The sequence below is a fragment of the Sipha flava genome, unplaced genomic scaffold, assembly GCF_003268045.1.
Source record: "Sipha flava isolate LNK unplaced genomic scaffold, YSA_version1 361_pilon_pilon, whole genome shotgun sequence".
In the NCBI taxonomy this organism is placed as follows: domain Eukaryota; kingdom Metazoa; phylum Arthropoda; class Insecta; order Hemiptera; family Aphididae; genus Sipha; species Sipha flava.
In genome coordinates this window covers 1-13,930 of record NW_020273062.1, presented here as the reverse complement: position 1 = coordinate 13,930, position 13,930 = coordinate 1, and the positions used below count along the sequence as shown (strand labels likewise).

The 13,930-nt window shown below is 27.8% G+C and overlaps 2 protein-coding genes across 5 annotated transcripts in view; one reads left to right on the top strand and one right to left on the bottom strand.

Moving 5' to 3' along the window:
- Nucleotides 1–11,877, top strand: part of LOC112687804 — a 34,472-nt gene extending 22,595 nt beyond the window's left edge. For 3 of the 4 annotated variants that reach the window (XM_025560754.1, XM_025560755.1, XM_025560753.1), the window contains exons 8-10: nt 426–521; nt 581–620; nt 8,989–11,876. In XM_025560754.1, coding sequence (XP_025416539.1) covers nt 426–521; nt 581–620; nt 8,989–11,327 — 2,475 coding nt within the window. In that variant the 3' untranslated portion in view covers nt 11,328–11,876. Of the gene's footprint in view, nt 1–425; nt 522–580; nt 621–8,988 lie in introns of all 4 variants that reach the window. The other variant, XM_025560752.1, reaches the window with a different exon arrangement.
- On the bottom strand, nt 1,362–2,806 carry LOC112687807 (epidermal retinol dehydrogenase 2-like). The gene is made up of 4 exons (XM_025560760.1): nt 2,647–2,806; nt 2,444–2,558; nt 1,814–1,939; nt 1,362–1,747 (listed from the first exon to the last, which is right to left on the bottom strand). The coding sequence occupies exons 1-4, from the start codon at nt 2,774–2,776 to the stop codon at nt 1,675–1,677; spliced, it is 444 nt and encodes a 147-aa protein (XP_025416545.1). The 5' UTR covers nt 2,777–2,806; the 3' UTR covers nt 1,362–1,674.
- Nucleotides 11,878–13,930: the final 2,053 nt, after the last annotated feature.

The window sequence follows — 13,930 nt, the reverse complement described above, 5'->3', positions numbered from 1 at the left end:
TTTCCGCATAGTAAATTTTTCACAAGGGTGTCAAAAATATATATCTCAAGGTAGCCACCTACCCCATCTGTCAAATCTGAGTTTAGGCATACTTTTATTTTTAAGTGTTATTGGTTTTTTCTTGCAAAACATATAATATTAAACAAATATTTAACAAAATAAAATCCAAATTCACCCAGAATCACTCGCCCACCAATTCTCTGAAAGGTATTTGTTAACATTCTTGACCCTCCCAGTGTGTGCCAATGTATCTATTTATAAACTATTAGAACAATCGCTGAATAATCCAATTACAGTTTTTAATGACTAATAATCTATGAAATAATAAAATTTAAATTATTACCTTACTCCACTTATATGATCCTTTTGTAATATATTATGCTTGGTTCTGTGGGTATATTAATGCATTTTATTATTTACCGTAGGTACTGGAACATTTAATTGGAATTTCATCTGAAGAAGTTTTACAGTTCAAAAATAATCCTTTAAATAATGCTTCACTAAAAGAAAAAATTGAAAAAGTATGTTGATCAGTTTATTTAAACTATATTTAAACGTTTAATTTTGTAAATTTGTTTAGGGAATAAAAGGAGCATATAGAAAATTACACCTATTTAAAGGTAATATTACTTTAACATATTCATTAGATAGAAATAAAAAACCTATTGTTACAGATATGTTAGTATAATTTGTGAGTATATCATTTAGTTCTTTATTATCAACACTATTAACAATTTTATTAAATAAAAAGTTGAATGTTAATTTAAAAATTTTATCTTTCCTCTTGGTTATCAATTTTTGTTATTACCATTTGACTGTTATAAAAGGGTAATAAAATACAAAATTATATTATTTAGTATATAAGACGTTATAAATATACAATTTACATCAATACAAAATTTGTGTTGGATACAGAAGTCAAATATTAACCTTTTTCTTTTATATAAAAGGAAAGAGTTTGAACATTTGAACCTTGTATCACTGAGACTGAGACATACTTTTCAGTTAAAAAAAAAAAACTTTATTGGTATAATTTAAAATCATTTTTATTATTAATAAATAATATTTTATGAATTGCCAAAATGTGCATTGATTAAATTTTTAAATTTATACATTCTCAAACACTTATTCATTGCAATACATTATCAATATTTAAATAGAAAGTAAATTTAAATAATTTATTCAAATCAATACAACAGACTTAATGTAATTAAGTTATAAATTATATTTTAATTGGATAAATATTTTTTTTTCTTAAACTAAAAATATATTTATATAAAATTATTGTTTATGTATCTAGTGACAATAAAAAAGAAGAATTACACCAAACAAAACCAAAAAAATTAAATGAATACATGGACTGTTGTTTTACTTAAAATAAAAATCATTACTTATTATGCTAATCATTACGAATAAAAAAATATTTTGTTAAGCATACTGTGCATAAATGTTAGTAAGCACTTATTCTGTTCTTAAAAACTATTTGTAATAAATTATACAAGGTTTTAAATGGTTAACAATAAAAATTATATTACTATAAAATATTTAGTTAGGCACTAAGAGTTCTTGATAGTAAACAATTTCAATTTAAGCAATAGTCATAACAACTGTAGAATATTTTTTATTAAGGAATCAATAAAATGGTATCTTTCGGTGCAGGTATGTACCTACAATTCAGTCGTCATGAGCATCAACGCCACCGCCCATAAAATCTTTAAAAGCCAATGCCATTTTGTTAGGATAACATCTGGGAACAAAAAAAAATATGCGATGTATTATTATTGTTATACAATTATTGTTATTTAGAATTTACCTAAAGATATTATTGATTCCGAGCAGTGTATTCGGAACGGAATGTTCAAGTTCATTTCTTCTCACCGCAGTTATTATTTCTTTCGCCGTTGATTCGGGCGTCATGAGCGGTAACAAATTCGGAAAACTATATAACATAATATAATCGAATAAGGTAAGTTTACAAAAATAGGTAAATGTGTCCATTTTTCGAACTAATTGGAGTTAATTTGTTTAAATAAAATACTAGCATTTATAGTATACTAGTGATTTCCTGAAATTTTGAATTAGTTAAATTAAAAAAAGAGTAGAGGAAAACAATATAACTTATGTTTGAATAAAATATAACTGTTAAGAATATAATTACTTTCTATTCCAAAATAGTAAGTGAAATGTATAGTCATATTTATTTATAATTATTAAAAACAAATTGAATTCATTTTAAAAAATTAGTTTAGGCATTTTTTCATGTTAAGTTTTGAATACAATTACTAATCAAGTCGAACATATTCACTTAAGGACATCAACTGATTGAGTTATATGAAGTTGTATTATTAATATTATTATTATTATTATTAATATTATTATTATTATATAGTATTGCTGTGTATGATTTTTAAGATAATATTTTAAAAAGCAAATTTATATTTACCGAATCAATGGTTTCTTACACAAGCCGGTATCGACCATATACGGGTATATAGTGGTAAAATGGAGATTTACATGGCCGTCTTGCCTGCATTCGTCCTTTATGGCTTCGGCTAAACCTTTAATAAACAACAGCGTGAAATATATTGTAATGATTAGAAACTAATATATCTGATATATCCGTGTTGCGGGTCGACTACCACTAACCTCTCACGGCGAATTTGGACGCACAATAAGGCACTAAGTTCTTCAAACCAATGATACCAGCCATCGAAGACAAGAATACAAGATGTCCTTTTTTCAGTGCTTTCATCCCGGGTAAAAACGTATCCATCATCTAAATGGAAAATAGATTAACGTTCTAAAAATATATTGATCAAAGTGAGGCGGTTTTTTTCATTCAATATTCTAATTACCAAATAATTATTTATAAACTGAAATTTTAACGATATAAATCTTTAGTTTTAATGATTTAATATCTGTGAAAATCTGTTATATCAATTATTATTTTCATTTTTAACGAATATTTAATTTTTTAATAAACTAAATTTATTAATCATCAAAATGAATGTAATTGGACATTAGATATACGAATGATAAACGTTGTATAATTTTTTTAATTCCAAATAATTGAAAAAGTATTATTATTATAGTATTGGAAACTCGTGATAACAGAAATATAAAATCATAAAAATTTAAAATAATATTAATTAGTAAATAAATCGAGATTTTATGAGATCACGTTTAAGTGACTATATCGGTTACTTTTATAATCAATGTTAATGTGGTTAACTTTTCGATTTTAATAATCTTTCTTTTCCCTTTCACTCATTTCTATTCACAGAATCAAAGTAATTCGGTAACTAAAAAACACGATAAACAATGCACGCTGTAATTTTGTAACGTATCCAACATTGCAGCACCATAAATAATAATTTTTGAATTAAGAAAAATATTCTATAAGTCGGATTTTTAGAGTAAATATTTTTTTTTACAACTGTGACTGCAAAACTTGTTTAACAAGAGCTGTTTAAAAGTCGTAAAGATAAAAATTTATCTAAATTTTATTTTTCACTAGTAATATGTTGTAGTTATTATTATAAAACAATAATATGATAACAAAATATAAAAGTATATACTAATTTATTTATATTAAGTTATTTTAATGCAATTTTCGATATCAGACTAGTAATAAATCCAATTAAAAATTATAATTGAACAATTAGAATTTATTATTAGACGAACAATTAGTTAAAATTTAAAAACTATAACAAAAAAAGTGTGAAAAAACTGTGTATAATGAAAATAATTTGCTAAATACTCATTCAATAACCATACATTATTTTATTATACAATTATTATCAACTTTTGTCTTCTTATGTAATCTTTTATGTAGGTATCTGTAATTTGGACTTTTGTTTTATAATTAAGTTTATAGAAACAATAATAAAAATATTTTTAAAAAATTGAGATTTTAAATTTTTTTATCTTAAATAAAGAAAATGTAGTTGGTAATTTGACACCAGATTGATTCTTAAAACATATAGTAATGTATAAAAAGGTTTAGGTAAGCAATGATTTTGAAAGTGTGTACCAATATTGCTTTCATTTGATAAAATGTCTCATAGTTTAAGTAGATATATGGTATTATAATTCTTAAAACATGTTTATCAACAGATTATAATAATTCAAATGATTTTAAAACGATCCACAGTAAAAACAAAGTTCATAAATAAAAATAAACTTAGTATGTGTGTACGTTTCAATCGGAACTTATCATATGCAATTGTATTGCATGTATTATACTAGCACAATAGTTGACCTTTCATATCACAAATTAATACTGAGCAAGCGGTTTATTCTTTAAATCCATTAATTTTCTATTCATGCATTAATTTAAATTGTTAAATTAAAATATATGATAAATTATAATGTACCAATGTTTTAACGACTTGTTCTGCACACCTTTGGAATAGGTATAGATGGATTATTTTTTTTTAATTTAAAGGCAAGTTAATATTCTTACTTATATAGAACGTACACATAGGGCACTTGATACTATAAACCCTGTAGATTATTTATTATTATCGTTCGATGGAAATTGCATTGAAAACTAGAAATAGAAACTATACTATAATATATATATATACAATATCAACATTTTCGACTGACTGCGTCAGTAAACTATTCAAAATTGTATACATGTAAAAATGTTTAGGACCAAATACTTATCTATTTAGATCAGTCAGATATTTTTAAACATTGATTATTTATGGGTATATATTAGAATATGATTATTTTTGTTGCTTCATAACCTTTGATATACATTTCTAAATACGAGAACTAATTCTCTAGGACAGGGGTCTCCAACCTACAGCCCACGGGCCGAATCCGGCCCGCCAAGGTTTTTACACCGGCCCACCTAGCTAAATAATGTTTTAAAAATAATATATAAAAAAACATTAATATTAATATTAATTTTCATTAGTTTAATTTATTTTTTATTTTTTATTTTTTATTTTTATTTTTTATTTTTTTAATTAATTAATAAAATAAAATAAATTTATTATTTTTTTTCTTTTGGTATTATTCATAACAATTTATAATGTTTGTAAATATATACTAACACTAATAATAGAAAAACTCGTCAATCACACTTATCTGCCTAATATTCTACTCAAAACTTACGCGATTGTCAGATAAGATATGATCGACTTTTTCCGTTGTAATAATACTGCTATCGAACGTGTAATCGACGGGTTTTTCTAACTGCGTGAGTCCACTGTAGTGTATCGGGTATAATTTATAAATTATGTAGAATCAGTTTTTATGATTATTGTAGTTAAGTGTCATTTATTATCGAGTGTAGTGCTCTGTGCTGTATTAAAATAAATATGAGTTTAAGTAAAAAACGGAAAGTCGATACAGAGTGCCGTGTTTTTAAAAAAAAGTGGAATAATGACTATTTCTTCATTAAACAAAATAATGTTGCTTTATGCGTTATTTGCAAGGAAAAGGTTGCTGTTTTGAAAGAATATAATATTGGTAGACATTATAAAAGATCTACATATAACGACCTATCTGGTAAGCTATGATCGGACAAATTTGAAATCTTAAAACAGAATTTACTAGCTCAACAGTCAATTTTTACTAAACGGTCATGTCAAAATGAATCTCTCGTAAAAGCAAGTTTTCAAGTAGTTCGTACTCTAGCGATAGCCGGAAAACCGTTTACTGATGGCCAAATTGTAAAGGAGTGCATTTTGAAGACAGTTGAAGAGATTTGTCCCGATAAAATCAATTAATTCACCGGTATTAGCTTGTCAGCGAATACAATTGCGCGACGTACCACAGATCTCGGAAATGATATTATTCGTCAATTAAAAGATATTGCTAAAAGCTTTAAATATTTTTCAATTGCTTTGGATGAATCTACCGACACTTCAGACTTAGCGCAGGTGCTTTTATTCGTTCGCAGAGTCAATGAATCTTTTGAAATAACCGAAGAATTGGCCGCCGTCCACTCAATGAAAAACTCATGTACTGGTAATGAAATTTTTTTGAAGGTAAAAGAATCTATTTTTACTTTGGGTCTTGAATTTAGCATTTTAAAAGGCGTAACTACTGATGGTGGACACAACATGAGTGGAGTACATACAGGTTTGGTTGGAAATATTTGTAAAGCTGTATTGGAGACTGGTGCAGCAGTATCAATGGCTATTCACTGCGTAATACACCAGCAAGCTTTGTGTGGGAAAAATGCACCAATATCTGAAGTTATGAATATTGTTGTGCAGAATGTAAATTATATTCGAAAAAGTGCTCTCAGTCACCGTCAGTTTAAGAACTTTCTTGCTGAAATTGAAAGCGAGTACCCAGATATTCCCTATCATTGCGAAGTTCGTTGGCTCAGCCGAGGTCACGTCTTGAAAAAATTTTTTTATCTTCGTTCAGAAATCGACACATTTATGACAGAAAAAAATCGTGTTATAACTGAGTTAACTGATTTGACATGGCTATAGAAATTAGCTTTTCTCGTCGATATAACTCAGCTCCTTAATGAGTTAAATTTAAAGTTGCAAGGAGCTAACTCGTTGATTTCAGATACATATTCCTACATTAGAGCTTTTAAATTAAAACTAAATCTATTCACAAATCAATTAATAGAAAAAAATCTTGCCCATTTTCCAACATGCAACAAATTCAAACTTGAAAATGATGAAGAATTCCCCACCGATTTTGCTGTTGGAGTTCTCACCTATTTAAAAGAGCAGTTCCAGACCCGGTTTAGAGATTTCCAAAGTGCAGAAGACCGTAATCGAATTTTTGAAAATCCATTTGCATTAAAAATAGAAACTTTACCGACAGACTTTCAGTTTGAAGTTATCGAGCTCATATCAAACAACAATTTCAAAGACTATTTCAAGGAAGCTAGTCTCCAACAATTTTACGCCATGTTGCCAGAGGAATCATTTCCAAATCTCAAAAAACATGCGCGTGAAATGATATCAATATTTAGCTCAACATACTTATGTGAGCAGACATTTTCAAAAATGAAATATGTCAAATCTAAGTACAGAATTAACTTAAGTGACGAACATTTACAAGCGACGCTGCTAATTGGAACCACAAAGTTTGATGCAAACTATCAAGACATTTTAAAAGACAAGCAGTTCCAAACGTCTCACTAAATAACTTACTCTTATCATAATAAAACGAAATTTTGAATTATAAAATAAAAAAAAATTATATAAATAAACATACATTTTTTAAATAAATCTTATTTATTATTATTTATTGCTCAATTTTATAACCTATCTATTTTTCTAAAAATGTTGGCCCGCGATGCCAAAGCGTATATCAAATTTGGCCCGCGGTAAAAAAAGGTTGGAGACCCCTGCTCTAGGATATACGTATATAACGTATATGTAAATATGAAACAGCAAATAATAGCCCATTGATAAATATTATTCATTTATTAAATAATAAACGTCATTTTAATGCAATATAGGGAAATACATTTTTTGATTTAAGTAACATAGGGGAAAAATTAATAAAATAATAATACTAAACAATAAATTAAAAAAATTATGAAATAATTTAAACAATAAATAAATTTTGTTGATTAATTATGTTTAAATTTTTTCATATAGAAAAAATCGCAGCCCGTTAAAGCATAAAATATAATTGGAAAAAAATTGAAATAATTATCGTAATCTAATGAACATTTTTGGATGACTGTAAACTTCATATGAAGAAAAAAGGTTATAAAAGATCTATTGTAAACTCATCCCCATAAATTCTGCTGATAAAATATAATAAACATGACAAAGAGTTTTAATACAATAACAAAAAATAATAAGAATACATTTACTATCATAGATTTTATACTTAAATGTTTTTGCACGTTATGAAAAGTGTTGCAATAGTCATTAAAAAAATATCGAATTTGTCAATTATACTTATTAAATAATTTACATAATCCGACTGAATGACTATATTATACATCAGGGTAGGATTTAAGTGCAGGCTACATAGGCTAAAACCTATGGGCCTACATCATAATTGGACCCTTAACACAAATCACACAAATAAAAAACCTTTGTTTAATAATTCAATAATTTTTTCTTTCTTTTTTTCATTTAAAGTTGATTAAAAACCGGCACCAAATATCCATGACAGAAGAAAGACTCAACATGTTAGCTTTACTTGCATTAAGAGATACATTTTAGCAGGCCCGTACTGGTCCACTGGGACACCGGGAGTTTTCCCAGTGCGCCCCATGATCAATTTAGAAATTAGCGCCCCTCTTCCCATTTTTTTTATATAATTTTAATATATATTTACTATATATTAGAGTGTACCTATTTTTTTATATGTGTATTATATTATACAAATTATATATTTTGAAATTATAATGCATAAGTATTAGTATTACTACTGTTACAGTAATATTATGTAAATAATTGTTTTGTTATCATTTATTATATTATAACTATTGAACTAGTTATAGATATGACTTGTGAAATCCGAACACCGTAATCGATGTAAGACGTGTGTGTATATTGATTATTGTGTTTATTTCGGTTTTTCCACAGACCATATAAAATAGAACCATGAATAGATGCCACTGTCATCCCATTGAAGATTTTTTTGAAATTCGATTTATAACTTCAAAATCTGGATATTTTAAAATTATTATTGGAATATTATGTTAAATGTTAAAATAAACACATAGCCGTAATTTTTACAAAATTCTCAAACGAATCGAGATGTCGCATTTTATTTATACTTATTATAGTGAATTGATCGTACTCCTTATGGCTTACATAAAGAACATTAATTATTGATTTGATTAGAGCTCAATTCAATACTTGTCATTGAACGATACTTAAAATATTAAAACTTTTTATTATTATTTTCGGGCAATGGCGTACGAGGGCGTTTTGTCACGTTGAATCGCAATAGTTTAATTTTGATTAGTTAAGGTTTATTTATTTAGATTAGATAAGGTTAATGTACACTTTTCAAGTATTTTAATATATTTAGTTTCTGTGGATTCAAAAAAGAAAAAGAAGAGTGGTTACGAATTTCGGGTGGCCAAGAAAATGAAAGCATTTCAAATGTCTGCTAATTCTTCTCAAAAAATAACTCATTTTTATACAAATAACGTTGTTGGAGAATCAAGCCAAACTTCCTTAGAAAACCCAAAACCAGATGAACGAGATCAGATCAACAAAAATCAGAATGAAAAACTAGAGTTAGCAGAATTAGAAAAAATACATGAAATAACAACTAAAGTTAAAGTAAAAGAATCAAATATAGATTTTCTTAAATATAAAAATCAAGATGCGGAAATCAATGAAAATTCAAAAGAAGTATTGGTAGAAACAATAGAAATAAGACAAGAATATCATCAAGATATAACTGGAGAAATTGTGCAAAAATTATTCGCTAATGAAAAAATCGATGAAGTTATAAACTATTTTTGTAAGCCGAAAAGTATTGATATAGTCAACTTTTTTATTTTTCATCCAATTCAACCGACCAATTCTTCATTAATTTCTTTACCATTTAATGAAAAAATATTTTTTAGTGACCAAGGGGATTGTAAATTTAATCGTAAATGGTTGACATATGATGAAAACAATCAGAAGCTCTTTTGTAGTGTATGCTTAGCTTATAGCGATGAAAGTTCTAAGTTTTGCTCTGGATTCAATGACTGGAAACATACAAGTCAACGAATTAAAGAACACGAAATATCAAAACATCATAATTCATCGGTCAAAGCATACATCAGAGAAAAAAGGGAAAAGACGGTTCAACATTTATTGTGTGGTGAACAATTGCAAAAAAGAAAAATTGAAGTTAATGAAAGGCGATGTGTACTATTGCAGATTATTGAAGTCATAAAATTAATTGGTAAGCAAGGATTACCATTTAGAGGCGACAAAAGTGAAGCAGCTTATAAATTAGATGATTCCTCGTTAAACCATGGCAATTTCTTGGAAATCATTTTATTACTGTCGAAATCTGAAAATATATTGAAATCTCACATAGAAAAATCGATTAAATTAAGTAAGGAGCATCATGATAGAGCACAAAATATAAATATGAAAGCATTGAAGACCACTACTAAAATTGGAAGAGGAAATCTAGTTACATTTCTCAGTGCAACTACAGTAACTACAATAATAAAGTTGATTGGTAAGGAAATTAAAAATATGATCTCAAGAGAAGTTAAAAAAGCCAAAATATTTTCTGTTATGATGGATACAACAATGGATTTATCATCATATGATCAATGCTCGATTGTCCTTAGATATGTACCACATAATGAAGTATGTGAACGGTTAATAGGGCTGAAACACGTAACTTCGACGTCTGGGAATTCACTTTTTGAAACTTTAAAGGATACATTGGCTGAACTTGATTTACCACTGAATAATTGTGTGGCGAACGCTTTTGATGGTGCGGCTAACATGAGTGGTCATTACAATGGTGTAACCGCTAAATTGTCTGAAGTAATCACTAATCATGTTCATACATGGTGCTATGCGCATGTATTAAATTTAGTTCTTTCTGATACAACTCAATGTTTGACTCCTTGTATGTCATTTTTTAATCTTGTTCAAGAGGCATTCGTATTTTTTAAGGAATCCTATAAAAGGTTAGCTGTGTACCATAAAGAAAATCCATCGCTAAAACTAGCTGCTAGTGTAGCAACTAGGTGGAGAAGCAGAAATGACGCAATTGTTAAAATATTTGGTAGGATTGATTTTTGGATTAAAGGTGATTTAAGTCCAGAAAATGAGTCAAAATTTGCTTACATTCAACTATTAGTAGCTCTATACGAAATATCAATTTCTAACCAATTTAATTCAAAAATTAGAAACGACAGTCTTAGTTTAATGAAAAAGTTTTGCTCTTATGAAACCGTTTTAGTCGCAATGATGTTTCTGCAGATATTTAAAATAATAACACCGCTATCCGATTACCTTCAAACAAAACATCTAGATTACATTCAAGCTTGGCGTCATGTTTCTAGTGCCCATAAAAGCTTACAATCGGTTAGAAACCGTTTTTGTGATATAACAAAAGCTGCTAAAACATTCGTAGACTTTGTAGTTAAAAAAATTGATGAAAAGGAGCTTCTTCGTGATATTGAAATAGAAGAAAACCTTCCGAAGAAACGAAAACGCACTGTGAAACGTATGGACGGTGAATTAACCCGAGATGAAGAAGTTTCCACAGAAGAAATCGATCAATTTTGTATAAAAATATTTAATTTTACAATGGACACTATTATAAATAGTTTAGAAGGTACGATTCTTAGCTCATCGGATTTTATATACAGATTTAGAATGTTTCGACCCTCAAAGGTTTGATGATATAAGAAAAAATGGTTTATCATCTAATGCTTTATTTAAAATATGTGAACTTTTACCCTCTATTGATCAGCCAAAGCTCAAAGAAGAACTTATTTCTTTTGCTACATCTTGGCCTTTAATTTGTGAAGTTGGTTTACAGAGTACGTATGAAGATTCAAGTCAAATCGATACCGTTGATGATGATGAATGGGCTAATGAGGACGATTTTAAGTTGTGTAAAGTAAAAGAGTGTAATGTATGTCTATCATGCGCATTGCGTATAATCACTGATTATAACATGTATTCCTTACAATACACGGAATTGTACAAAGCGTATAAATATTTATTGACTCTGCCTCTGCCACAAGTGACCTGTGAAAGGTCATTTTCAAAATTAAAATTATTAAAAACGCGATTAAGGTCCACTATTGTGCAAGACAATTTAGAATCATTATTCTTAATGCAGTGTGAAAGAGACATAGTAAATCAAGTTGATGGAGATCAAATCATAAATGCTCTATGTTTGAACAGTAAAGAAATGCAACGTCTACTCACATAAAAAGATATAAGTTAATTCTTAAGTTTGTGTACTTTTTTTTTGATTAATTAAAAAGCTGTTACGGTTTATGTTTTTATATCAAATATAAATTAAATTAAATTTTAAAAGTAACTGCACAATTTATTTTCTTAATTGTTAAAACAACTTACCTACTATGGAAAAAAAAACTGAATAAAACACTATGAAACATATTATTTTTATTTTTATTTTGTTAAAAATCGCAGAATAAATCATAATTTGTGTTTAACATCTTCAGGTGGTAGTTTCAAGTTTCTAAACAAAACAATCATAGGTAGACATTATGATTATAGACACTAATTTTTCTTTTGAAGTGGTATATTTATAATTATAGTTGGCGCCCTATAAATATATTTTTCCCTCTCTTAAAGGTAGCCAGTACGGGCCTGCATTTTAGACAGTGCTCGAATTGGGAAAAATTAAGTTTCCACGTGCGCAATTATTTGACACAGACCCGTGGGGGGTTTCGTCCCTCTTCACCCCTCCAGCATCCTTCAATATATATTTTGAATACCACTTTTCAGCTAAACAAATATTTAAATTCTAAATATAATATATTTTGATAGCAATACCAACATCCTATATGTTACAATAGAAAATAAAAATAAAATAATAATGTTAATTATTGTATAATAATACAATTTAATTAACTGTAGGCGATCAAGCAGTCTCATGAATCGAATGATACTCGTATAATCATATATTTGGTTTTTGTTTTTATCTATTTTTACTCTTTAGTGCAGGCCACGGCCTTAGAAGATTAGTCTAAGGTCGTGGTGAGGACATTTATTTTTTTCCGAAATGACGATATCGTCGAACGCCAATATTAATAACAAACCGTACAATGTATAAAGTATAATACACCAAACTCACAGACATTACTATTTATATTTTTCTAGAAATGACGACGTTGTCCCTTATCATAACCACTATATAATCTTTAATTATAAAAATAGTTTAGATATTATAAATCGTAAAATTAATTTTCCAATTGACGAAAATTGGAATTCACATAAAATTTATTTTTGACATCAATTAGGATGAACGTGGTGTCTCCCCGTTCTGGTGAAAAATATAGTTGGGGTACGCAAAAAAAAAAATAGTGGAGGAGTTCCATTCCCCTGCCCCCCCCCCCCCAATTCGAGCACTGATTTTAGACAAATCAATTATGAAGATTTAGGTAATTTCATCTAGTGGCGGATCCAAGGGAGTGCCAATAGGGTAAATACCCCCCCCCCCCCTTGAGCTTATTATATTAAAATGTATTACACTTAAGTTCTAATTTTATATATTTGTTATACGACTACAAAAGTTAAAAATCAAAAGCCTATGGTTAGAATAGACTTAATACAAAATACGATACCCATAAATTTAATAATAGCTTATAACAATAATAACATACCTACCCAATGAATTACGATAAACTATCAATCAGAACTATGCAGTATAACGATTTGTATGCACTATACTTATTAAAATCACAGGTACACTAATAAATAATAATAAAAAATTGATCTTATCTTTTTGTGTATAGGTACGATATAATAGTTTGTAGTACTAAGCCAAGTAAACATTACATTTAATAGGATTTAGAAAACCATTCTAAACATTTCAGAAAAAATAAATATAGTTAATTGTATGCCAAGACTTTCAGTGAAACAAACTTATAGCCCCACATCCCATCTGATACAGTTGAAGATTATTATAAAAAAATTGGTTTATCCCATTATTACAGATTTTAACCAAAGAATTAATAAAAATACTGTTCCGATAGAAATAGTTTTATCATTTTTACTTCCTCACAAAATATGTCAATTAAATGCTGAAGAACTACAAAGAGTAAAATCACATTTATGGGAAAAGTATTCAGAATTATTGAATTTGAATATAAGTACTTACAATAACGAAAATATATTCAAGTCTGAATTTAAATTATGTAAAGCCAAGTGTAAAAGTAATAATACAATGTACAATGTATTGGATAATATAGAACTTTTGAAGTCGTATGATAAAGACATCTATGCAAATTGCAATTTTTTAATTA